This window comes from Oryctolagus cuniculus, chromosome 1, assembly GCF_964237555.1.
Source record: "Oryctolagus cuniculus chromosome 1, mOryCun1.1, whole genome shotgun sequence".
In the NCBI taxonomy this organism is placed as follows: Eukaryota; Metazoa; Chordata; class Mammalia; order Lagomorpha; family Leporidae; genus Oryctolagus; species Oryctolagus cuniculus.
Genome location: NC_091432.1, coordinates 5,338,573 through 5,361,327, shown reverse-complemented (window position 1 = coordinate 5,361,327; position 22,755 = coordinate 5,338,573). Strand labels below are relative to the sequence as shown.

Genomic DNA, 22,755 nt, shown 5'->3' with positions numbered 1-22,755 from the left:
CCCGCCGTCCCGCGGGCTCGGGAGCTGGGGCACGGCGGAGTCGCCGCGCCGCGCGCCCGCGCAGGGGCCGCAAGCCCGGGCCGCTGCCGGCGCGCCGGGAGGATTGAGTTGCAGCCTCGGCGGCGTCGGGGTTTCCCGGCTCAGCACATTCCCCCCGCCCCACAGCCGCCCCGGTATTAATAGCCCGGCCGCGGCGCATCCAGCTGGCTCCGAGCCGCGCGCCGTGCTCGGGTGTCTCCCTTCGTCACCCCAGAAAGCGTTCACCACGGCCCTTGGCCTCTGTGTTTCTGACTGTGAAATGGGGAGAGGGCTCCGTTTCCAACCAGCGCGGCGCCGGGGGAGGCCCTGAGGGCAGTCGCAGCTGTGACAGATCTCCATCGGACCGAGGGGGAAACAGAGAAGGCCCGCGGCTTTCCCAAGGCCGCACAGCGCCCTGGTGGCCGAGCCGGGACGCGAACCCCGGGTCTCAGCCAAGAGCTCCACCCCGGCTCCTCCCGGTTCCGCTGTCTCCGGCCCCAGGGCTGCCTCCTGCCTGGCCCAGACCCGAGCGCCCTCACCCCCATCCGGCCCCTCCCTCCGCCCCCATATTTAGTGCGAATCCGATCCTGGGCTGGGCCGGGCCCTACTTAACGCGGCCCGCGTGCCCTGCAGCGCGCGGAGCCAGGAGCCCGAACGAAGGAGAGGATGATGATGGTGATGCAGCCCGAGGGTCTGGGGGCCCGGGAGGGGCCCTTCGCGGGCGGCGGCGGGGGCGGCGAGTACATGGAACAGGAGGAGGACTGGGACCGCGACCTGCTGCTGGACCCGGCCTGGGAGAAGCAGCAGCGGAAAGTGAGTGCCCACCCATTTCGTGACAGCAAAACCGAGGCCCGAGGGGCCAGGCATTGTGCCCGGGTCGTCTCAGCAGTCCTAGACTCTGCCTGGTGGCCCTCTGCTGTCCCCCAGGGCTTAAAGAGAGGGCTGGGATCTCGCAGAAGGCGTTAGGACAAGGAGCGCTCCTGGGGTCCCCAGTCCAGCATTCGTCCTCCCCCCACCCCGGGGTCCCCCGCCCCAGTTCTGCTGGTGAGAAGGGTTGGCCAGAGCCCAGGAACCTGTCTGGGGTGGGGTGGGTATCCACGAGAACATTCTTTCTCCCGGCACCCACCCCACTCCCAGATAGTCCCAGACCTCACCCAGGGCTGGCGGCCAGGCTGGAAATGCGCTCTGGGGTAGGGGGGAGAGGGCCCACGTCAGAGCCAGCCCACCACTGTGTGTTCTCTCTGGTGGGGAGGGGCTGCCGTCGTTCTATTTCATGTGCCAATTGAGCAAACTGAGGTCCGCAAGGGGACAGAGAAAGGTCCCAAGTCATGTATGTCCCCACGGTGAGATCTTTGCTCCTTGCCCCACCCCGGCTGCTTCCCAAGATACCCCGGGGGCCCTGAATCTGCTGAAAAGGCCACAAGGTGTGGGTGGGGGGGAGTCCCGGGTCCCCTTACCAGTAACCCGACTCTCTGGCCAGATGGGCACTTTAGTGCTGAGACAGCACCTTGTGGGAGCTGGCCAGGCGCACAGGGGCAGCTGCTGCCCGGGCCCTGCCTTGTAGGGCGGTCAGGCGCCCCTCCCTGGACCGTCTTCATTCCCAGGCTGTCCCAAGTGGAGAAGGCAGGACACCTGGGTTCCCGAGAGAGCAAACTACCGCTGGGGCCGTGGCAGGCCAGGCAGGCAGGGGCAGGGAGGGCACCGCAGGGCTGTGGAGCCTGCTCCTCGTCACCCAGCTGGCCGTGTGTGAGTCCAGGAAAGGCAGGGTGCTCAGTGCTGGCCGGGGATCCCACACCTGACAATCAGAGCCCTCGCACCCTTCCGCCCGGTGGGCTGGCGGGAGATGACCCCAGGGGCTGGGAGGCTCAGCTGGCTTGGCTGGGGCGCCCTGGCTTTCACACCTCCCCCCAGGCTCCCTCTGCACCTGTCTCTGAGCATGGCTGCGGCTCCGGCTCCGGGGGTTCGGCAATCTCCCGGTGATGTCATCCCTGCCCCTGGCTCCAGCTGCCACCTGTTCTGCGACAGCTCCAATCCCCACCCCCAGCCGCGCAGGCCTCTCCAAGATGCAGGTCTGCTCGCCCCTCGCAGGACACAGGACAGTCTGCAGCTTGCCGTTGTCACTTAAAACCTCTGGGCCAGCATCCAGCGTCCAGCCGCCCACCAGCTCCACTCGTTCAGCAGGGGCATGGCATCCATGCTCCGCCAGCAGCCCCTGGAGCTGCGTGTCTCCCCGCCCAAGACTGCTTATTTAGTGAGCCCTTGGGCTCAGCTTGAGCCCCGCCCAGTCCTGCTGCTGGGCTCCCTTTCTCACCGGGGACTCCTCCATGCAAGGGCACCCCATGGCCTGGTGTCTCCCACCTGGGCCCTCTCATTCACCCTCACCCCAAAGCACTCATTCACGCAATGGATACATGGTAAGGCGATCTTACCGTGCCAACACCATCGTAGGTGCCAGGATTCAGAAGGAGCCCCTATCTCGGCCCTGGATCCAGCCTCACCCCCGTCCCAGTCACCACGTCCTTGGTCCTGCCGAGCCGCTCTGCAACCAGAAGGAGCTTCGGCGGCCTCCCCCCCCCCAACCCCCCTGTCTCTCCAGCGTCCCCAATCCTTGTTTTGCCCTCAGGCTCCAGTCCCAAGTCCACAGCTTAGCACCCGAGGTGGTGCATGACCTGGCCCCTGCCGCCCCTCCGGCCTGCCTCTCACCACTGACACCTCCTCCGCGCCCCAGCTTCATCCCGGCAGGGCCTGGAGAGCTGTCGTCCCAAACACAGCAACCATCTCTCACCACCGGGCACTTGCCCGTGGGGCTGCGCCTGCTGGCAATGACCTTGCCTGCCCTGCCCTGCCTGTGTAATTCCCGTTGTTCCATGGCTGCGCTGACCACCGGCAGCTTTCCTGGGAGCTCCCTGCATGACTTGGACAGCAACGCCTCCTTCCCCGCCAAGTCTCTTCCAGCACGTCTCAGACCAACACGACTCTGGTTGGCAGGGACCACCTCTCATCGGAGCCATGTTCGGCCCCACTCAGCCTGTGTCCCGAGTGTCCCTGCTCTATCCGAACCCAAGCACTCAGACCCCAGGGTTGGAAGAAACTAGAGAATCCAGCTGCCCCATCCGGTGCTCAGGTCCCCATCGAGTGGTGGGCAGTATCCAGTTACATGCCTCCAGCGACGGGAGGCTCACTCCCTGCCCTTAGCAATGACAGCCCCCATGTCCGGCGGAAGGAGCGTCCCAGGTGGCTTCCAGGGCCCCCTCCGGGAGGAGGAGTGCCCTGAATCCTAGAACCCTGCCAGCCAGAGGAAGAAGACCCGAGACGTCATGGAGTCTGCCCCCTCGATTGTCCGACTGGGGAGACCAAGCCCCAGAGAGGGCAGGGGCTGACTCCACATCGTGTAGAGTGAGAGCCCAGCCGTGGGCTTAGCCAAGGGCTCTCCAGCTAATGGCAGAGTTCAGGGTCCGAGGCCCAGCAGGCGGCCAGAAGCCTCTGCACCCGGCTTCAGGTCACGCCCCTCCCTACCCGGCATGTAGCCCTGCGCCACCCCTCCTGCCCCACTGGAGTCTGAGGCTGCGCCCAGCTCTCAGGGCAGGGGCAGGCCCTCACCTCCAGAAACCAGGCCAGGCTGAAGCCTGCTGGCACCTGCGTGGCCCCGCGAGGTCTCCGGCTGGGATCACAATAGCACAGGTGCACAGTTCCTCAGGCAGAGCCCCCAGGGCCAGATGCGGTTCTACCCAGAATTCTCTAGATTTTACAAAGGCAGTGTCACCTGCACTGGCCCCCTGCCTGCGAGGTTGTTCAAGTCTTCGAAGACCGGCAAACTGGGACCAAGTCTGAGCTGAGTCCTGCATGGGCCCCGGACCCCAGCTCTCCTCTTCTGGCAGAGCCAAAGCCCAGGGAGGGAAAGGCGCTGGCCTCGGGAGCGCGGCAGGTGTGCGGCTCAGCCGGGACCTGAATCCAGGCCTGCAGGCTCTGAGACGGGCCCTGGACAGGGAGACAGAGCTGTGCCCCGCGTCCCTCAGCCCCAGTTCACGGGTCTGAGCATCGCCCTCTGCCCCCAGACCTTCACCGCCTGGTGCAACTCACACCTGCGCAAGGCGGGCACCCAGATTGAGAACATCGAGGAGGACTTCCGCAACGGCCTCAAGCTCATGCTGCTGCTGGAGGTCATTTCAGGTGAGGGTGCGGAGCCGTGCTGGGGGAGCCGTCGCTGGGGGAGTGGTCGCTGGGGGAGCTGTGCTGGGGGAGCGGTCACTGGGGGAGTGGTCACTGGGGGAGCGGTCACTGGGGGAGCGGTCACTGGGGGAGTGGTCACTGGGGGAGTGGTCGCTGGGGGAGTGGTCACTGGGGGAGCCATCACTGGGCGCTGGGGGAGCGGTCACTGGGGGAGCGGTCACTGGGGGAGTGGTCACTGGGGGAGCGGTCACTGGGCGCTGGGGGAGTGGTCGCTGGGGGAGTGGTCACTGGGGGAGCGGTCACTGGGCGCTGGGGGAGCAGTGGCCTCAGTGTGCTGGAGGGGACTCCATCCAGAGGGGAGGGGCTGAAAAGAGTTTGGGGACAATGCCTTCAGCTGCTTTGCATGACCTCCGACCTCTGGCCTGCCCTCTTACACCCAGGAGAGAGGCTGCCCAGGCCAGACAAAGGCAAGATGCGCTTCCACAAGATCGCCAACGTCAACAAGGCCCTGGACTTCATCGCCAGCAAAGGGGTTAAGCTGGTGTCCATTGGGGCTGAAGGTGAGGGGGGGGCTCTCTCGACATCAGCTGCACGCTTGCACCAGCCTCTGTTTCGTCACCTCCGTAATGGGCACTGAACAGAGCAAGTGAACCCCAAGTCCAGCACCCAGCCGGGGTTGCTGACTCGTTAAGTAACAGTGGCCGCTCCGTGGTGCCAGCCGTGGGGTGGGTGCGAGGGCCCGGGGGCTGAGCCGGGGCGGGGGAGCCGAGGCAGCCGAGGCAGCCGGCATCCGCCCCTCCGTGCCCCGCAGAGATCGTGGACGGGAACCTGAAGATGACCCTGGGCATGATCTGGACCATCATCCTGCGCTTCGCCATCCAGGACATCTCGGTGGAGGGTGAGCGCCGAGGAGGAGGAGGAGGAGGCGGGAGGGCCGGCCCAGACCCCGCCCAGCTCACACCCTGCCCCATTCCCACCAGAAACCTCGGCCAAGGAAGGCTTGCTGCTGTGGTGCCAGCGCAAGACGGCGCCGTACCGCAACGTCAACGTGCAGAACTTCCACACCAGGTCGGGCAGCTGCTCAGGCCTCTGCCGGGCACTGGGGCACAGGAAGAGCCCTCCCAGGCCCTCGAGGGCCACGGGGCTGACGCCTGTCACAGCCCGCAGCGGGGGAAGAGGTCATAGCCAAGTTCTTCATTATTACTATTCAGACTCACTTATTTGAAAGGTAGAGTTATGGAGAGAGAACAAAAGAGGAAGAGAGAGATCTTCCATCCACTGGTTCACTCCCCAAATGGCTGCAACACGCAGGCCAGGCCAGAGCCAGGAGCTTCATCCGGGTCTCCCACGTGGGTGGCAGAAGCCCAAGCACTTGGGCCATCCTCCGCTGCCTTCCCAGGCACATTAGCAGGGAGCCGGATGGGAAGTGGCAGCATCGGGGATTCGAACCGGCGCCCCTGAGGGGTGCCAGCGTCGCAGGTGGCAGCTGAACCTGCTGCACCACAACTCTGGCTGCCATGGCCAAGTTCTCGAAACAGTGTCTCAAAGTGGAAGGACTCAGCAAATGTTTAACAGAATCGACTCCGGGGGTGGGGGGGTGACAGAGAATTCCTGGCAGCAGGAGCACTGGTGACCTTCCCAGACGGGTACATTGCAGCCAGAGGGAAAACTGGCCTGGCCTAAGTGCAGGGCTGTGAGGGAACCCTGGTGACCCTGGAGGAGTGGTCCACGCAGCATCCGGGGGTTGCACTTCCTGCGGTCTTGCAGATGGTGCTCCTGGGCGGAGGGGGCAGGGCCTCTGCTGGCCCCCAGGCCTGACCCTGCTTCTCTCTGTGCAGCTGGAAGGATGGCTTGGCCCTCTGTGCCCTCATCCACCGACACCGCCCCGACCTCATCGACTATGCCAAGCTGCGCAAGGTGGGCCTCTGCCCCCTCCAGCCCCAGCACCCCACGCTCTGCCCTCAGCTGCCCTCTGACCTCTCCCCGCCACGCCCATCTAGGATGACCCCATCGGCAACCTGAACACTGCCTTCGAGGTGGCGGAGAAATACCTGGACATCCCCAAGATGCTGGATGCGGAAGGTGAGAGCCAGCCTGATCCGGACAAGGAATTCGCTGCCTTGGCAGGGGGCCCAGCCCCACCTCCACACCTGTGCTTGCTCCTCCCTTCTCCCAGAATGCTCCGCCTCCACCCCACTCCATGGTCCCAGTCTCCCAGCCATCGCCCCCTCTCTCGTCCTCCTCCCGTCTCTGCCTCATTGCCCCATCCCCCGCGTTGCCTGGCATCGTGTTGGTGCCCAAGACTGCAGCTCCCCCAGGCCCATCCTGCCTCTGGCCCCTGTGCCCAAGCAAGGTGTTTAGTTAATTGAAGCTGCAAACGTTCTCTGGACATGGCCCTTGCTGTGTGGACACAGGTGGAAGAGAACTTGTTTTGGCCCTAAGGAGCCCATGGGCATGGGGACAAGAGGGACAGATACACAGATGGAGTTATAGGTACCAGGCACATGTGGACTGTCCCTCCCGGGGCCCCAGGGTCAACTCACTCACCCATCCCTTCCACCAGGCTCAACCCCAAAGGAGCAGGTTGCTGGGCCCTTGGGTAATCAGGGAAGAGGAAGACACAGGTGTGCATAGGTGGTAGCTGGTGGCCGAGACTAGAGGTCTTTAGCCTCTCCTTCCGGGGGGTGGACGGACGCTTGAGCTCACTCCCTGCCCTTGGCTTTGGCCATCCTACACCTCGCTGCCCCTCCCCCAGACATCGTGAACACCCCAAAGCCAGATGAGAAGGCCATCATGACCTACGTGTCCTGCTTTTACCACGCCTTCGCCGGGGCCGAGCAGGTAGGGCCCACATGGGTGGTGGCGAAGAGTTTGGAGGGGCTGGCCCTTGGTGGAGGGCACTGAGGGAGCAGAGGCTTCTGACCTGGAAGCTGGGCAGCCCCTCCTCCCCCTTTTGGCCGGACCCCCGGTTTTCCAGGGCTCTCCCAGAGAGCTGGGCTGGGGGCTCCGGGGCAGTCTGTTCAACACCAGGCCTGCCCACACCCACCACAGGCGGAGACAGCTGCCAACAGGATCTGCAAGGTGCTGGCTGTGAACCAGGAAAACGAGAAGCTGATGGAGGAGTATGAGAAGCTGGCCAGCGAGGTGAGACCCCCGCCCCGGCCCCAAAGTCCCTCCCAAGCCCGCCAGCCCCGACATTGGCCTGCAGAGCCTCCTTGGCTGCCCCAGCCTCCTCCTGCCCACCCCCACCATCCCCTGTCCTGCTCATCCGGGCTGCTGATCGCCATGGACCGATCCTCACTCACTGATTACGGATTCTCGCATCCGTTCACTCCCTCCTTAATAGGCAGTCGCCTGGCCCTGTGCTAGGCTTGGCCCTGGTCTCAGAAGCTAACCTTCCCAGACTGCTGGGGACAGCCCCCTCTTGCCCTCCATGGCTGTGACAATCACCCCCACACACAGCCCGAGTGTGGGTGGAGAGGGGTGCGTGAGGGGCGCAGGCGGCTCGGAGCGCCCGCTTTGCCTCCGCCCGGCCCTGCAGCTGCTGGAGTGGATCCGCCGCACGGTCCCGTGGCTGGAGAACCGAGTGGGCGAGCCCAGCATGAGCGCCATGCAGCGCAAGCTGGAGGACTTCCGGGACTACCGGCGCCTGCACAAGCCGCCCCGCGTGCAGGAGAAGTGCCAGCTGGAGATCAACTTCAACACGCTGCAGACCAAGCTGCGCCTCAGCCACCGGCCCGCCTTCATGCCCTCCGAGGGCAAGCTGGTGTCGGTGAGCCCTGGGCGCCCTGGCCTCCACGTCCCCATCTGAGCAATGGGTCAGCCGTGACGGAGGGCGCCTCTGCCTGCCCCACAGGACATCGCCAACGCGTGGCGGGGGCTGGAGCAGGTGGAGAAGGGCTACGAGGACTGGCTGCTCTCGGAGATCCGGCGCCTGCAGAGGCTGCAGCACCTGGCCGAGAAGTTCCAGCAGAAGGCCTCCCTGCACGAGACCTGGACCCGGGGTAGGTGCCCCCGCCCCCTGCACCGGGAAGGGCTGGGTGCGGGCAAGCTGCAGGCCCGAGTGGGACCCGGGGTAGGTGCCCCCACCCCCTGCACCGGGAAGGAGTGGGTGCGGGCAAGCTGCAGGCCCGAGTGGGACCCGGGGTAGGTGCCCCATGCCCCCTGCACCGGGAAGGGCTGGGTGCGGGCAAGCTGCAGGCCCGAGTGGGACCCGGGGTAGGTGCCCCGGGCCACCTGCACCGGGAAGGGCTGGGTGCAGGCAAGCTGCAGGCCCGAGTGGTCTTCCTTGCTGTGGTCTCCCTGTCCTCTCTGGGCACCCGTTTCTCTCTGCACAAACTCTGCTCCTCCTCCCACCGCCTTCCTGGCTCTGGCCATCTAGAAGCCCTGCTGTGAACCCACAGGGGTGCCCGAGTTCTTTTAACATTTTATTTATGTATGTAGCAGGTGTCCAAAGGGGAGCCCAGCCCTAACCCTAACACCACTTATCTGATATTCAAAATATATTGATGCATAATATATTGTCAGATACAAGGGAATTTCAAAAAGTCTGTGGGAAGTGGAATTAAAAGATTGATTTATTTTGGTGCAAAAAAAAATTTGGAATCCATGCATAATTTTATCATAATATACGTTTTTCATGAACTTTTTGAATACCCCTTCTATTCCTGAATTTCAAAATTTTTGTACCAAAATAAACTTATCTTTCATTTTCCATGGAATGTTTGAAGAACCTTGTACATCACTCTGTATAAGTATTTACTTATTTGAGACACAGAGAGAGCTCCCATCCCATAGTCCACTCCTCAGATGCCCGCAGCCTGGGCCAGGGTCCCTCGCTGGGAACCTGCGCCATGGCCGGCTGCCTCTTGGGGTCTGCATGATCGGGAAGCTGGGAATGGAACTCTGGTAAGGGGCTCAGGTGTCTCAACCATGAGGCCAAACGTAGGTTCGTATTCTGGCCGGGATTTTAATCCTGCACGTGAACAATCCTGCTTAGAAACAGCAAGTAACACTAGTAATGGATTATGGGCGTCAGGAGTCATCATTACTGCTGTGTGACCTGGGTCGTCTCGGAACTTGGACACCTCAGTTCTCCTCTCTGTCACTGTCACTCCTGTGCTGTTGGGTTTTATCTGCAAAATCATGGTGACTGTCACTTGCAAGCACTTTAATAGTTATCATTCACTCGTCCAAAAAATCTTCACTGTGCCAGGAGTTGAGGAAGCAGGGGTGAGCGAGGGAAACTGAGGCAGGGGCTCTCGGGGCTTGGATAGCCATTGAGGTGAGTGAGGTCGCCGGGGACCACGTAACTCCTGGACAGTACCAAGGGTCAGCACGGGTGGTGCTGGGTCAGGGGGCGCAGTGCTGCATTCATTGCCACAGAACCGAGCCCCACTTAACCCCACCACGCTGGCGCCCCCGAGCGACCCCACCCCCAGGCTGGGCTGGACAGGTGTGGTCACCCGCGCTCACAGCCGGGCCCGATCCCCCTGCGCCTGACCGGACGGCACCGTCTCCGAGCAGGCAAGGAGGACATGCTGACCCAGCGGGACTACGAGTCGGCTTCGCTGCAGGAGGTGCGGGCGCTGCTGCGGCGCCACGAGGCCTTTGAGAGTGACCTGGCCGCGCACCAGGACCGCGTGGAGCACATCGCCGCGCTGGCCCAGGAGCTCAAGTAGGCGTGGCCCGCCCCCAACCTCGCGCGGGGCCCCGCCCTGCTCCCGGTGCCCCCCTTGCCAGAACCCGCGGGGGTGCCCGAGTCACCCCGTCTCTCGGACCCGGCTCTGTCCACTACAGACTTCCGGCCTGGCTCTCCCTTCACCTCCGGGCCTGGGTCTGCTACCCCCGGCCACTTCCTCCTGTCAACCTGCTCTTTCTCTCACGGCCCCGCCCCTGAAGCTCCAGGCCCCGCCTCTCCACCCAGCCCCTCAGTGGGGACCAGCGCTGAGGCCCCGCCCCCCCAGGAACACGCATGGCCGCCCTCTGGGAAACCCCCGCTCAACGCTGGACCCCACACCTGCCCGGGGTCCCTCTGCCTTCAGCACCACCCGGAGCGCGGGTTCCCGTCCCCGAGGGCGGGCAGGAGGCAGTCTGGCCGGGCTCTGGGCCCACGCCTGCCCCCGTCTTCCTACCCCCAGTGAACTGGACTATCACGAGGCGGCCTCGGTGAACAGCCGCTGCCAGGCCATCTGTGACCAGTGGGACAACTTGGGCACGCTGACCCAGAAGAGGCGGGATGCACTGGAGGTGGGGCGCGGGCCGGGGAGCTGGGGGAGTGCCGGGAGGCCAGGCCTCCTGGGCGGGCTGCCCGCTGACCCTAGCCCCGCCCTGGCCTGGCCCTAGCGGATGGAGAAGCTCCTGGAGACCATCGACCAGCTGCAGCTGGAGTTCGCCCGGCGGGCAGCGCCCTTCAACAACTGGCTGGACGGCGCCATAGAGGACCTGCAGGATGTGTGGCTGGTGCACTCGGTGGAGGAGACCCAGGTGGGCGGCCAGGCGCCGGGCCGTGGCAGGCTGTGCCTGGGACCCTGTCACCCACTCCGCTGGGCTCCTGGGGAGGGGGGAGGGGTGGGAGGAGAACCCCAGTTCCAGAGAGGTCAGAAGGCCTGGGCGGTCGCTGGCCCAGCCCTGCCTGGGTTGCTGCTGCCCCTTCCACGCCTGACGGACGCTTCCTGCCCGTGGCCTCCAGAGCCTGCTGACCGCGCACGATCAGTTCAAAGCCACGTTGCCGGAGGCCGACCGGGAGCGAGGCGCCATCCTGGGCATCCAGGGCGAGATCCAGAAGATCTGCCAGACGTACGGGCTACGGCCCAGCTCCACCAACCCCTACATCAACCTCAGCCCGCAGGACATCAACACCAAGTGGGACACGGTCAGTGTCACCCTGGGCCCTTGCCACCCTCCGCCGCACACTCTCAAGGGCCCAGAAACCTCAGGTGTCCCAAGATAGGGGAGAGCAGTGTCCCCACCTTCAGATCTGGGGTCTGCCCCGGGCTCCGAGTACTGTTGGATAGGCCGCCTCGCCCGGAGAGCGGCTATACAGGCTGTAAGATCTTCCCAGGCGGCTTCCGTGCCGAATGAAGTCTCGTGTGTGGACACACTTCATAAAGCCGCCCGTGTCAGTTATGCGTGATGCCGCTGGCCCCACAGTACAGACAAGGACACTGTGGCCTGGTCTGAGCTGAGTGACGTGACCGTACATCACCCATGCGGCCCCAACAGTTTGGCTCACGGCAGCTGGGGCTGGGGTGTGAGGGGCTCAAGCCCACCTCTGCTCCCGGTGATCTTCCAGCCCCCGGAGCCGGCCCTGGCACGACCACTCTCCTCCCCAGGTGCGGAAGCTGGTGCCCAGCCGTGACCAGACGCTGCAGGAGGAGCTGGCCCGGCAGCAGATGAACGAGAGGCTGCGGCGACAGTTTGCAGCCCAGGCCAACGCCGTGGGGCCCTGGATCCAGGCGAAGGTGGAGGTACGGGCTCGGGGAAGGGGACCGAGCAGGGCTGTGGGGTTGGGACTGGGCCGGAGCGTGTTCGGAGCCCTCACCTCCCTGCCTGGGCACCCCCTGCAGGAGGTGGGGCGGCTGGCGGCCGGGCTGGCCGGCTCCCTGGAGGAGCAGATGGCTGGGCTGCGGCAGCAGGAGCAGAATATCATCAACTACAAGAGCAACATCGACCGGCTGGAGGGCGACCACCAGCTGCTGCAGGAGAGCCTGGTGTTTGACAACAAGCACACGGTCTACAGCATGGAGGTGCGCGCCCGCCCAGAGGGGCCCGCCGGCCCCCAGTGTACCCTGAAGACACTGCCACCCAGCGACGGACAGTGGCCCGTGCTCAGGCACAAAGCAGCCTAAAGCCAGGCCGAGCTGGGCCGCAGCTGGTCGACCACCGCGCCCCATCTGTGTGTGATACATCGTCACCCTTCGAGGCAGGGAGGGCTGCTGGGGGCCACTCAGCGCCGTGCCCAGCTCGGGACAGAGGCCCAGGGCCGCGCGGTGCTTTGCGAGTGGAGCTGGGTTGGTGGCCTGGCTCCGGCTGCCCGCCCGCTCACTGGCCTGTCTGTCCCCTGCTGTCCAGCACATCCGCGTGGGCTGGGAGCAGCTGCTCACCTCCATCGCCCGCACCATCAACGAGGTGGAGAACCAGGTGCTGACCCGGGACGCCAAGGGCCTGAGCCAGGAGCAGCTCAACGAGTTCCGGGCATCCTTCAACCACTTCGACCGGGTCAGCAGGGGCCCAGCCGCGCGGGTGAGCGACGCGGGGGCCGGGAGGTTTCGGGGACCCTGCCTGACACCCACTCGCCTCCGACAGAAGCGGAACGGGATGATGGAGCCCGATGACTTCCGCGCGTGCCTCATCTCCATGGGCTACGACCTGGTGAGTCCGTCCTGAGTGCCCTCCCCCCGCCCCCGGCCACCGCAGGCTCAGACGCGCAAACAACCTCGGGCCTCCTTCTGGGTGACCCTAAGGTCTGAGCTTGCGCAGAGGGCGGCGCGGCCCTGGGAAGACACCGGGACCAGCAAGGCACTGGGGCTCTGCCAGGCAGGAAGCAGACCTGGGGCCCAGCACCCAGGACTGACTGAGGCGTGTGGAGGACGGGAGCACCTAGGCAGTGCTCAGCGGGGACCCCGGGGGCCCGCCTGGCTCCAGCACCCATGGGCCCGGCGCCCGGCCTCTGTGTCTGCAGGGAGAAGTGGAGTTTGCACGCATCATGACCATGGTGGACCCCAACGCAGCCGGGGTCGTGACCTTCCAGGCCTTCATCGACTTCATGACCCGGGAGACGGCCGAGACCGACACGGCCGAGCAAGTGGTGGCCTCCTTCAAGATCCTGGCAGGAGACAAGGTGGGCCCGGGGCGGGGGAGGAGCTGGCGGCCTGGGTCAGGGAGCAGGACGGCGGGGGGGGGGGGGGCTCACCACCTCCTCCCTGTCCCCCAGAACTACATCACCCCCGAGGAGCTGCGGCGGGAGCTGCCGGCCGAGCAGGCTGAATACTGCATCCACCGCATGGCGCCCTACAAGGGCGCCGGCGCTCCAGCGGGAGCCCTGGACTACGTGGCCTTCTCCAGCGCCCTCTACGGGGAGAGTGACCTCTGATCGCCGACCTCTGACTCCGACCCCTGGGGCTCTTGACTCCAGACAGAAAGAACGCTTCCTGTGGCCGATCCCACCCATCCCCGGGAGCGAGGACCCCAGAGAAGGGCCAGCTGCGTGGCTCTGAATAAAGATCCATCTGGGGCCTCTCCCAGTCTCCTTGTGGCTCCGGGACAGGATCGGCTCCCTCACCTTGACCGGCCAGGGGTCCCTGCCCTCCCTCCTGCCCTCGGGGACTGGGCACACACACCACCACCACACTGGCCACCGGCACGCCTCTTTATTGCAGTTAGGAGAGGGGGGTTATGAGTTTCCTAGGTGGGGAAGGGGACACTGTCCCCAAATCCAGGGGGACCCGAAAACTTCTAGATCACACAGAAGAAAGCTGGGGGAGGCAGGACAGGGCTGGGCTCGAGGTCAAAGCATTTCCCTCCTGCTCCCTACCCGAGCCCCGGGTCCTGGCCCTGGCCCCAGCCGCCAGCACGTCCGCCTCCAGCCGGTCCTCCTCACATCCACAAATCAACGAAGGCGCAGTAGGGGGAGCTTCAGGGTGGGAGCAGGCCGAGGGGAGGGGGCGGTGCCCCAGCCCAGTGCCCTCCGCTCACCCTGAGGCTCCCACCCAGCACCCGTTCCTCACCAGCGGTGCCTGGGGAGGGGCCTGGACGTGCGGGTCAGGCTGGGCAGGGTTGGCTCCGGTCAGCACCAGGTCCCGTGCCGGCAGGCTCCTCAGTCCACCACCGCCGAGCTGGCCATGGTGTTCACACCGCACACCCCGGACCCCCGGTACAAGTAGTAGTAGCCCTGCGGGGGGAGGCGGCTTGGTGGGGGCGCTCGGGCGGGCTGGGGGCGCTGGTGGGCGGGGCCGTGCTGCGAGACTCACCTCCTCACCCCAGTCGGCGCCCCAGCTGTTCTTGATGGCCCAGAAGGGAGTGGCAGAGCCTGCAGAGCACGAGGGGTCAGGGCCTCAAGCACTCGGCACTCGTCAAACACCCACGGGGGCACCAGGAAAGAGCAGAGAGCCAGAGGCCCGCCCGCCCCCCACGGACGCCCGGCATGGCTCCGGGCACGGGCAGGGCACCCCATCCGGCCGGTGACTGGTCCCTAGCGGTGCACACGCCTGTGGCCTCAGCTTTCTCGTGGAGAGGGGGAAGGGTGAGGACGGCGCTCCTAGGCGTCCCCTCCACCCCCCTCTCTGGCCAGCGATGCTAAGGCCTGGGGCAGACGGACAAACATGGTCGGTGGGACTCACGGTTGCCGTAGCCCACCAGCAGCACGGCGTGGTCGATGAGCCAAGGACTGCAGAGGGGCCGGAGCGGGTGGGCGATCCCGCGGCGGTAGAACTGCAGAGGAGCGTAAGGAGTGGGGGCCGAAGCCAAGGGGAGGTGGGGGAGGGGCCCGCAGGAGGCGGGGCAGGGCAGCGGGGCCAGGGGCTCACCTGCATTCCAAAGGCATTGATGGCGACAGAGATGGGGCCCCTCTTGGCCAGCCAGGCCGCCAGCTCTGAGAAGGAGGGCGTGTGTCAGTGGGCTCGCAGGCCACAGCCCCATCCGGTTGGGACCCCCCACCACCACCCCGCCCCCATGGCCCTCTACTCACTTTGCTCATTCTGGCTCAGCTCCACTGAGTCATTGATGTAGACCTTGGCCTTCTGTGCCGAGAAGTTGCAGGCCTGCATGTGGCCCTGGTAGGTGTAGTCCTCCTCTGTCTCCAGACCTCCTACAGGGTGGGGGCGGGGCGGGGTGGGCAGAGAAAGGCAGGCTTCCGTCCACCAGTCACTCACCGCCACCTCCCAGCCAGGAGAAGTGACGTCTTGGGTTCCTTACCGACTTCTCTGAGAAATATACCCATTCTAGAGCTGGTGCAACTGAGGCTGTGGGGGCGGGGAGAAGACCAGCAGGAGAGGTGGCAGAGACGGAACTCAAACCCCAGCCTCTGCCTCCTCACTGAGGCTGGCTGCACAGTCCCGGGTCTCCTGACCTGGGCTCTCTTGTGCTGCCCTGACCCGTCTGCTCCTCCTGCCGCCCAGACCCCGACAGGCTCCTGCACTGGTCCCCCTTCTGTCAGTGACCTGGGTCACTGCAGCCCAATGCCATTTCGCAGATGAGAAAACTGAGTCCTCAAAGGGCCTTCGGTCGAGCGAAGGCAGCGTTAAGAACGCAGGGGTTTTGGTGTGGTGCCGCGGGTGAAGCCGCCGCCCGTGACACTGGCATCCCATCGGAGCGCCGGCTGAGTCCCGGCTGCTCCACTTCCTACCCGGCTCCCTGCTAATGTGCCTGGGAAGGCAGCAGAAGGTGGCCTGAGCACAGGGGGCCTGCACCCGTGGGAGACCTGGATGGAGTTCCAGGCTCCTGGCTTCAGCTGTTGCAGCCACTTGAGAAGTGACCCAGTGGACGGATCTCTCTCTCTCCAACCCCCCCAGCCTCCCCTCCCCCCGTAACTCCACGCTCCTGTCTCCCCCTCATGGACAGACTTCGCACAGAGCGGAAGCGGCACCTGCCGCCCAGCCAACCCCACCCACGCATACCCAGATTCTTTATGGCCGAGTAGGCGTTGGAGGGCAAGCCGCCCAGGCAGGCTTTGTCCAGCTTGTCACAGTCCAAGAGCTCTAGGAGACAGAAGGCCGGTCCCGAAGCGCCCTCTTGCAGGGGCCGGGCTGGGGACAGGGGGGCGGACGGGAGGCTCACCCTGCTCTGACAGGGACAGCAGGGTCCCCCGCTTCAGGAACCACTGGCCCTCCACGTTGCCCGTGACCGAGAAGGCCCAGCAGGAGCCACACATGCCCTGCAAGAGACGGGCAGCGTCAGGGCTGCGTGGCCTCCCCGTGGCCCGCGCAGTGTCCACGGCCCGCTCTCACTTCTCAGGGGGCCGACCTGGTCCTTGACGTTGGTGACGGCCCCCTTACTCCTCCAGTCCCACTGAGGGGGCGCGGGGTCCTCCACGGGCTTGGCCAGTTGCATCTTCTTGCCAGGCTCCGACCGCAGGAGGGGGTTCAGGTAGATGGTGCGGAACTCCTCCTCTGTAGGCACAGGGGGCGGGGCGTGTGGAGGAAGAGGATGCCAAGCCGGGCCTGAGCAAGGCCTTGCAGGCTCCCTCGGGAATCCGGCCAGGACTCCCACCTGTCAGGTCGCTGAACTTGGTGATCCCATACTGAGCCGTGCCTCGGTCCAGGGACTGGATCTTCTGTGCCCGCACCATGTTACTGGCAAAGACGGACAGGCGCCACTGGGCTTCTGAGGGTCAAAGACAGGAGAGGAGGCTCTCGCCCCAGGCAGATCATGGGGGGGGAGGGGCAGCCGGGCTTAGAGACCGGAACTCCGGGCAGACGGGAGCGGGAGGCAGGGCGGACTTCGCAGGGGGCGAAAGCAGTAACCAAAACGGGGTGCAGAGGACACCACCCCACGGGGAGTTGGGGGCAAAGACCTTGGTGCTGGGGGCCTCCCACAGAGCACACCCGGCCTCTGCAAGGTGAGGCAAGGACTAGGTCCTTGGGGTGGCCGCCCAGTCCCGAAAGCCTGGACGCGAGCTTGGGGGCGCGGGGGTTCCTGGAGGGCTGCTTTGCCTTTCCTGTCCGTCCCCCTCGCCAGTGCCCAGCTGACCCGACGACGGGCCAGCCACAGCCACGGTCCTCACCTTCCTTCGACTCGTACGTCCGGTTATAGGTTCTGACAAACTTCTTGAAGATCGAAGCCATCTTCACGGAGAAGTCCTGGGCGGGCAGACAGACAGAGGGTCTTTAAGAGGAGTTCAGCCCACCCTGGGGGCCCCGCTGCAGGGCGCGGGGAAGAAAGGGAACAAGGCAGCAGGGCCCCACCCCTCACCTGCGGCAGGGAGTCCCTGTTCAGCGCCGGGAGCGTGGATTTCAAAGTCTCATTTCTGTCTTCTGGAGGAGGTTGGAACAGAGAGAAACCAAGGCTGAGTGGGAATGCAGCCTGATGGGGGTTGGGGGAGGGGCTCTCCCGGCACCTGTCCTCCTGGTGTCCACTGGGCCACAGTCCCGCCTCAACAGCATGTGCTTGCCCAGCTCGTCCAGGACCTCGAAGCTGCAGAGCTGAAGGGAGAAGCAGCCGAGATGGGAGCCAGAGGCCCCACCGGTAAGGACGGCTGCCCAGACAGGCACCCCCACCGTGCACCGAGAGGCAAAGCCACGGCCCAGCCCGGCCTCCCTGTCACAACATGGCCAGCCCTCAGGGCCTGGGAGGTGACTCAGGGTGGAGAGGTGGCTGCCACCACAGATCCTGCCGCACCCCACCCCCCTTTTAAAGATGTATGTATTTATTTTTAAGGCAGAGTTAGAGACAGAGAAACAGAGAGAAACAGAGAGAGAGAGAGAGAGAGAGAGAGAGAGAGAGAGAGCGCCCAGCAGCCAGGGCTGGCCCAGGCCAAAAGCAGGAGCCAGGAGCTTCCTCCCAGTGTCCCTGGTGGATGGCAGGGGCCCAAGCACCTGGGAGCCGGACCCCAGCCTCTCGGCCTGACCCATCACCCCAACCCCTGCGGACTCAACCCGCAGAAGCCCCAGCGCTCACCAGGGTTTTTCTGGACACGGGGAGCTGGCACACCGTAGGTTCGTTGCAGCGCGGCTCCTCCAGGGTGGCCTCCAGGGAGTACAGCGTCCCCTGGCCCGCCTGGATGGAGGGGCGGGGGGTGGGGCGGGCACGGTCACTCGGTCACTCGCTTGTCTGGGCCCACGCCCCCCGCTCCCGGCGCCGCCCCGTCCCCGGCCAGTCTGCTCTCCTCACCCGGCGGACGCGCCCGCGAACGGCCCCCAGCACCGCCCGCGCGCCCGGAGCCCGGCCGCGGTTGTACATCTTCAGGGCGAAGCGGGCGGGCCCCAGCAGCTCCGGGGCCGGCGGCCCCCAGGCCTGAGCGTCGGCGGCGCGGAGCTGGGCGGCGGCGGGGACCGCGCTCGCCAGCAGCCACAGCGGCCACAGCAGCTGCAGCCAGGGCGCCATGGCGCGGACGAAGCCGGCGGCCCCGGGCGCACCGAGCGGCAGACGTGCGGACCAACTGACCCGGCGGCTGCACCCGCGGCCGGGGGGGCTGCGTCGCTGTCTCCGGCTCCGGGGCGCAGGGGTGCCGGCCAATGGGCGCCGGTCCGGGGCGCCTGCGCGCTCGCTTATTTACGCGAGGCACGTGGGGGCGCGCAGGGGCGTGGGCAGCGGAGGGCCGGTGGCCTGGGAGCTGGACCAGCAACTGCCGGCTTGTAGTGCGTCGGGCACTGTGTGCCAGCTCCCTGAGGCATCCGGGGGAGGCAGGTGCTGTCCCATTTCACAGCTGAGAAAACAGAGGCTTGGAGAGGCTGTGGCTTGCCGGACATGGAAGGAATGGAGCGAACTCGGACCCAAGCAGGTGGCTCCAGAGCTTGGCTGGATCCGCCCCTGGAGACCGCTCTTGTCCTCCCCAGGGGGCTGGTGACAGCCTGAGGCCGCGGCGCCAACCCTCTGGCACTGCTCTTTTAATGCTCCCCGGCTGTGTCCTACTGGGGGGAGTGGCAAAGGAGAAAAGAAACAGCAGAGAGGGAGAGAAAAAATCTCCAAGTCTAATTTATTAAGGAATGAACAAAAGGACCGTCACGGGCACGCTACGGCCAACCACAGGTGCACCGGGGAGGAATGGGGAAGGGAAGCTTTTCCCACGAAACGGGAGCGGAAGCCCATTGGTCCTGGGGGCTGCAGGCGGGCGTCGGCGCAGCTCATTGGTGGAGGGGCTGTCGCTGAGCCGGCATCTGCTCTGAATGCAGTTTTAGGGAATATTGAGGACAGACTTTGCTACAGCGATCCATGCGTCCGTGTGAGGCGTGGGACGCGTGGGGCGGGGGCAGGACTCCCCGGGGAGCCCTTGAGCCGGCTCTCACCTTGGGCGGAATAGGAGCCTTCCCCGCCGCGAGTGTGGGCTGGGTCAGACCAGAGTGACTCCGTCTGGGTGGGAACCGTCCTGGTCGGGGGCAGGCGCAGGTGCACCCGGCCGGCCGGGGCTGGATGCTGGCCGCTCGCGGTCTGAGAAAAGGACATTTCCCTGCAGGATGCTCTCAGCGAGGAGAGAGGAAGCAGGGACCGGGGAGTTCAAGGGAATTGGAGACTCAGACCCCCCGGTGGGGCTGGGGGAACAGAGAATGATCGTCCCGCGCCAGGGCCGGCGTTGCCGCCTGGTGGATATAAGCCGCCACCTGCCACACCAGAGTCCCATATGGGCACCGCTGTGCATCCCGGCTGCTCCCCCTCCGAGTCAGCTCCCTGCTAATGTGTCTGGGAGAGCAGTAGAAGATGGCCCAAGTGCTTGGGCCCCTGCACCCACGTGGGAGACCAGGAAGAAGATCCAGGGTCCCAGGTTTGGCCTGGCCCAGCCCTGGCCACTGCGGCTGTCTGGGGTGTGAACCAGTGGATGGAAGACCTCGCTCTCTCTCTCCCTCTCTCTCTCTCTGTAACTCTGCCTTTCAAAAAAAAAAAAAAAATCATCTAGTCCAGATCTGACCTTCCCAGTACCAGAGGTCTGGAGAGGAGAGCAGTGCAGGAGCCTGGGTGGTGCTCCCGGCCGAGGGTCAGGCCTGGGTGGTGCTCCCGGCTGAGGGTCAGGCCTGTGCGGGGAGGGGTCCCGTAGATGCCGTTCTCACCCTGCTGTGCCCAGCCCTGGTTTGAGCTCTTTGGAGCTGCCTTTGCCTGACAGGAGCCAGTCCCAGGCCAGCAGGCCCTCTCTCCGTCCTGTGCACTGCACACCCCAGCCTCGGTCCCCGCATCTGCTCAGACGCCCGGCGCTCGCACACCTTGGGACCCTCCCCCTGGCCGTCCCCTCAGCCTGCCTAACTCCCAGGGGCCTTTCCCAGGTGATATCCTGACACATGGCCGCTGGATCCGTTTACGGGCTGCAAAATGATATGACTGGGATGATTAAATCCAGCTAACCCACCTAGCACCTCGAATACTTGACTTCCGAGTGCTAAGAGCCGGTGAGGTCCGTCCTCTCAGCGCCATTGGCGTGCACGGCGCTGAGTTTCCTAGCTGTCCTCACGTCCTGCGGCACGTCTCAAAGGGAAAATCAAATGTGTTTCTCCTGTCTGAATCTTTGCTCCCTTTGAACCTCCCGTTCCGCCTCCTCTCCCCTACATCCTCTCCCCTCCCAGTAGCCGCCATTCGGCCGTCTGCTTCTATTCAATTGTTTTAGGTCCCTCAGCTAAGGGAGGCACGGCCAGCACCCGGCCTCCCTCCCTTTCACATCATCTCCAGCCCTCAGGGCCCAGGGGGGTGACTCGGGGTGGGTTGGCTGCTGCCACCCTGATCCTGCCCCGCACCTCTTTAAAGATTTATTTATTTATTTGAAACTCAAAGTTACAGAGAGAGAGGGGGAGAGAGAGAGAGGTCTTCCATCCGCCGGTTCACTCCCCAGATGGCTGCAACAGCTGGGGCTGGACCAGGCCGAAGAGAGCAGCCAGGAGCTTCTTCCGGGTCTCGCACATGGGTGCAGGGGCCCAGGCTCCTTAGGGATTAAATCCAACCTTCTGAATCGGTCGGCTTGGCATCACTAGAACTCAGTGCCTGAGGCAGCCGACAAGGAAAAAGGTTTCTTTGCTCATATCCCGGAGGTTCGCAGTCAGGTCGGGCAGGGCCCCTCGGCTTGGCCTCTGGTGAGGGCATTCTTGCCTGCCGTTTCTAGGAGGCAGGGGGCATCACATGGCCAGAGACAGGGAGGGCGTGTGTCTGTCTGTGTCTGTCTGGTCAGGATTTAATCACGGGGCTCCGCCCTAACGACGCCGTCCAATCCACTCCCATCCCAGGGGCTCCTCCTCCAAACCCCACAACTGGATGGAGTTTCTACCTTCATGGTATCTTTCACGTAAGATGCTGGGGATGGAACCCCTGAGTCTGGGGGTGGGGGGGGACAAGCACTTTTGCCACGAGGGTTCAGGTCTGTCCTGGTTACAGAGAGGCGGTGCTGCCCGTGCGTGGAAACTGGTGGCCTGATGCCCAAGTCGGCCAGGCGGCACCGGCCTTCCTGGCATCAGGGCAAACAGCAGGGTTTGTGCTTCGGGAATGTTCACCTGATGTATGGAGGTCTCTGCTCACAAGTGTGTGGTCTGATCCGTTCCAGGAGCCTCTGCACACACCTCCTGCCCTTCGAGAACGGCAGGCAGCTCTCCAAAATCCTACTCAGGGGCCGGCGCTGTGGTGTAGCGGGTAAAGCCACCACTTGTAGTGCTGGCATCCTACATGGGCGCCAGTTTGAGTCCCTGCTGCTCCACTTCTGATCCAGCTCTCTGCTGTGGCCTGGGAACGCAGTAGAAGATGGCCCAAGTCCGTGGGCCCCTGCACCCACGTGGGAGACCCAGAGGAAGAAGCTCCTGGCTCCTGGCTTCGGATCGGCTCAGCTCCGGTCGTTGTGGTCCTTTAAAGGATTGAAACCAGTGGATGGGAAACCTTTCTCTGTGTCTCTCCCTCTCTCTGTAACTCTGTCTTTCAAATAAATAAAATAAATCTTAAAAAAAAAAAAAAAAAAAAGGCCGGTGCCACGGCTCACTAGGCTAATCCTCTGCCTGCGGCACTGGCACCCCAGGTTCTAGCGCCGGATTCTGTCCTGGTTGCTCCTCTTCCAGTCTAGCTCTCTGCTGTGGCCCAGGAGTGCAGTGGAGGATGGCCCAAGTGGTTGGGCCCTGCACCCCACGGGAGACCAGGAGGAGGTACCTGGCTCCTGACTTCAGATCGGTTCTGCACGGCGGCTGTAGCAGCCATTTGGGCGGTGAACCAATGGAAGGAAGACCTTTCTCTCTGTCTCTCTCTCACTGTCTAACTCTGCCTGTCAAAAAAAAAAAAAAAAAAAAAAAAAAAAAAGGAAGGTGTGGAAGCCCAGGTCTCTGTGGAAGTGCCCAGAAAGAACAAGCAAAGGTTAGGTGGCCGACAGTTAACCACGCGGCAGCTGCTACGGGAGATCTGCCGTCCCTGGGAATTTGGACTGGGATGTGTGCCGGTGCCTTCTTTGGTTACCACATTGATGAGGGCTCTCTGGTCTATTTAGTGGATGGGGCCTGGGGCGCGGCCAGTCCTTCAGTTCTTGCGACAGCCCCATTGAACAGAGAGCTGTTTCCTGTCTACGTGACTTTCTAATGCCCTACTGGTTCTTTGCGGAAGTGGAAACCCTGGTCACAACAATCTAAGCCAATAACTTGAACTCTGTTGTTTGTGTAAACACATAATATTACGTGCACTGTTCCAGAAATGCTACTAATGGAAAACTCAAGGGAAGCATTTTCCTTGTAAAAGCTTGGCTCTAGGAAGGGTTATTTACCGTTTCAGATGAGGTCCCTGAAGGCAGTATGCCTGCATCAGGCTGAATTCAGAAGGTTCTGGGGGTGGGCAGGGATTTAGACGCTGCTCGGGGGGCTGGTGTAGTTGGCACAGTGGGTTAAGCTGCTGCCTGCGATGCTGGCGTCCCATGTGAGCACTAATTTGGGTCCCAGCTGCTCCACTTCCAATCCAGTTGCCTGCTAATGT

The 22,755-nt window shown here is 64.2% G+C and overlaps 2 protein-coding genes across 4 annotated transcripts; one reads left to right on the top strand and one right to left on the bottom strand.

The window, feature by feature from the left end:
* The first annotated feature begins 273 nt into the window (after positions 1-273).
* ACTN3 (actinin alpha 3) lies at positions 274-13,428 on the top strand. 3 transcript variants are annotated; one of them, XM_002709226.6, is made up of 21 exons: positions 274-831; positions 4,074-4,188; positions 4,629-4,748; positions 5,000-5,086; positions 5,169-5,256; positions 6,027-6,105; positions 6,189-6,270; positions 6,944-7,029; positions 7,240-7,332; positions 7,730-7,960; positions 8,045-8,192; positions 9,715-9,865; positions 10,329-10,437; positions 10,534-10,674; positions 10,880-11,062; positions 11,523-11,657; positions 11,757-11,936; positions 12,262-12,408; positions 12,496-12,561; positions 12,872-13,030; positions 13,124-13,428. In XM_002709226.6, exons 1-21 carry the CDS (start codon positions 685-687, stop codon positions 13,280-13,282), a joined length of 2,706 nt encoding a protein of 901 aa, XP_002709272.2. In that variant the 5' UTR covers positions 274-684; the 3' UTR covers positions 13,283-13,428. The 3 variants fall into 3 exon arrangements, with proteins under 3 accessions (XP_002709272.2, XP_069924078.1, XP_051682490.2); XM_070067977.1 differs by having other exon boundaries at positions 287-831; positions 12,872-13,428; XM_051826530.2 differs by having other exon boundaries at positions 287-831; positions 12,262-12,561.
* Positions 13,122-18,340, bottom strand: CTSF (cathepsin F). Its single transcript, XM_008273555.3, is given in 14 exon segments — positions 13,122-14,080; positions 14,160-14,218; positions 14,529-14,619; positions 14,715-14,779; positions 14,876-14,995; positions 15,804-15,884; positions 15,964-16,060; positions 16,150-16,295; positions 16,396-16,509; positions 16,910-16,985; positions 17,098-17,232; positions 17,235-17,327; positions 17,803-17,901; positions 18,016-18,340. Coding segments are annotated over 14 exon segments (1,464 nt in total). The 5' UTR covers positions 18,229-18,340; the 3' UTR covers positions 13,122-14,005.
* Positions 18,341-22,755: the final 4,415 nt, after the last annotated feature.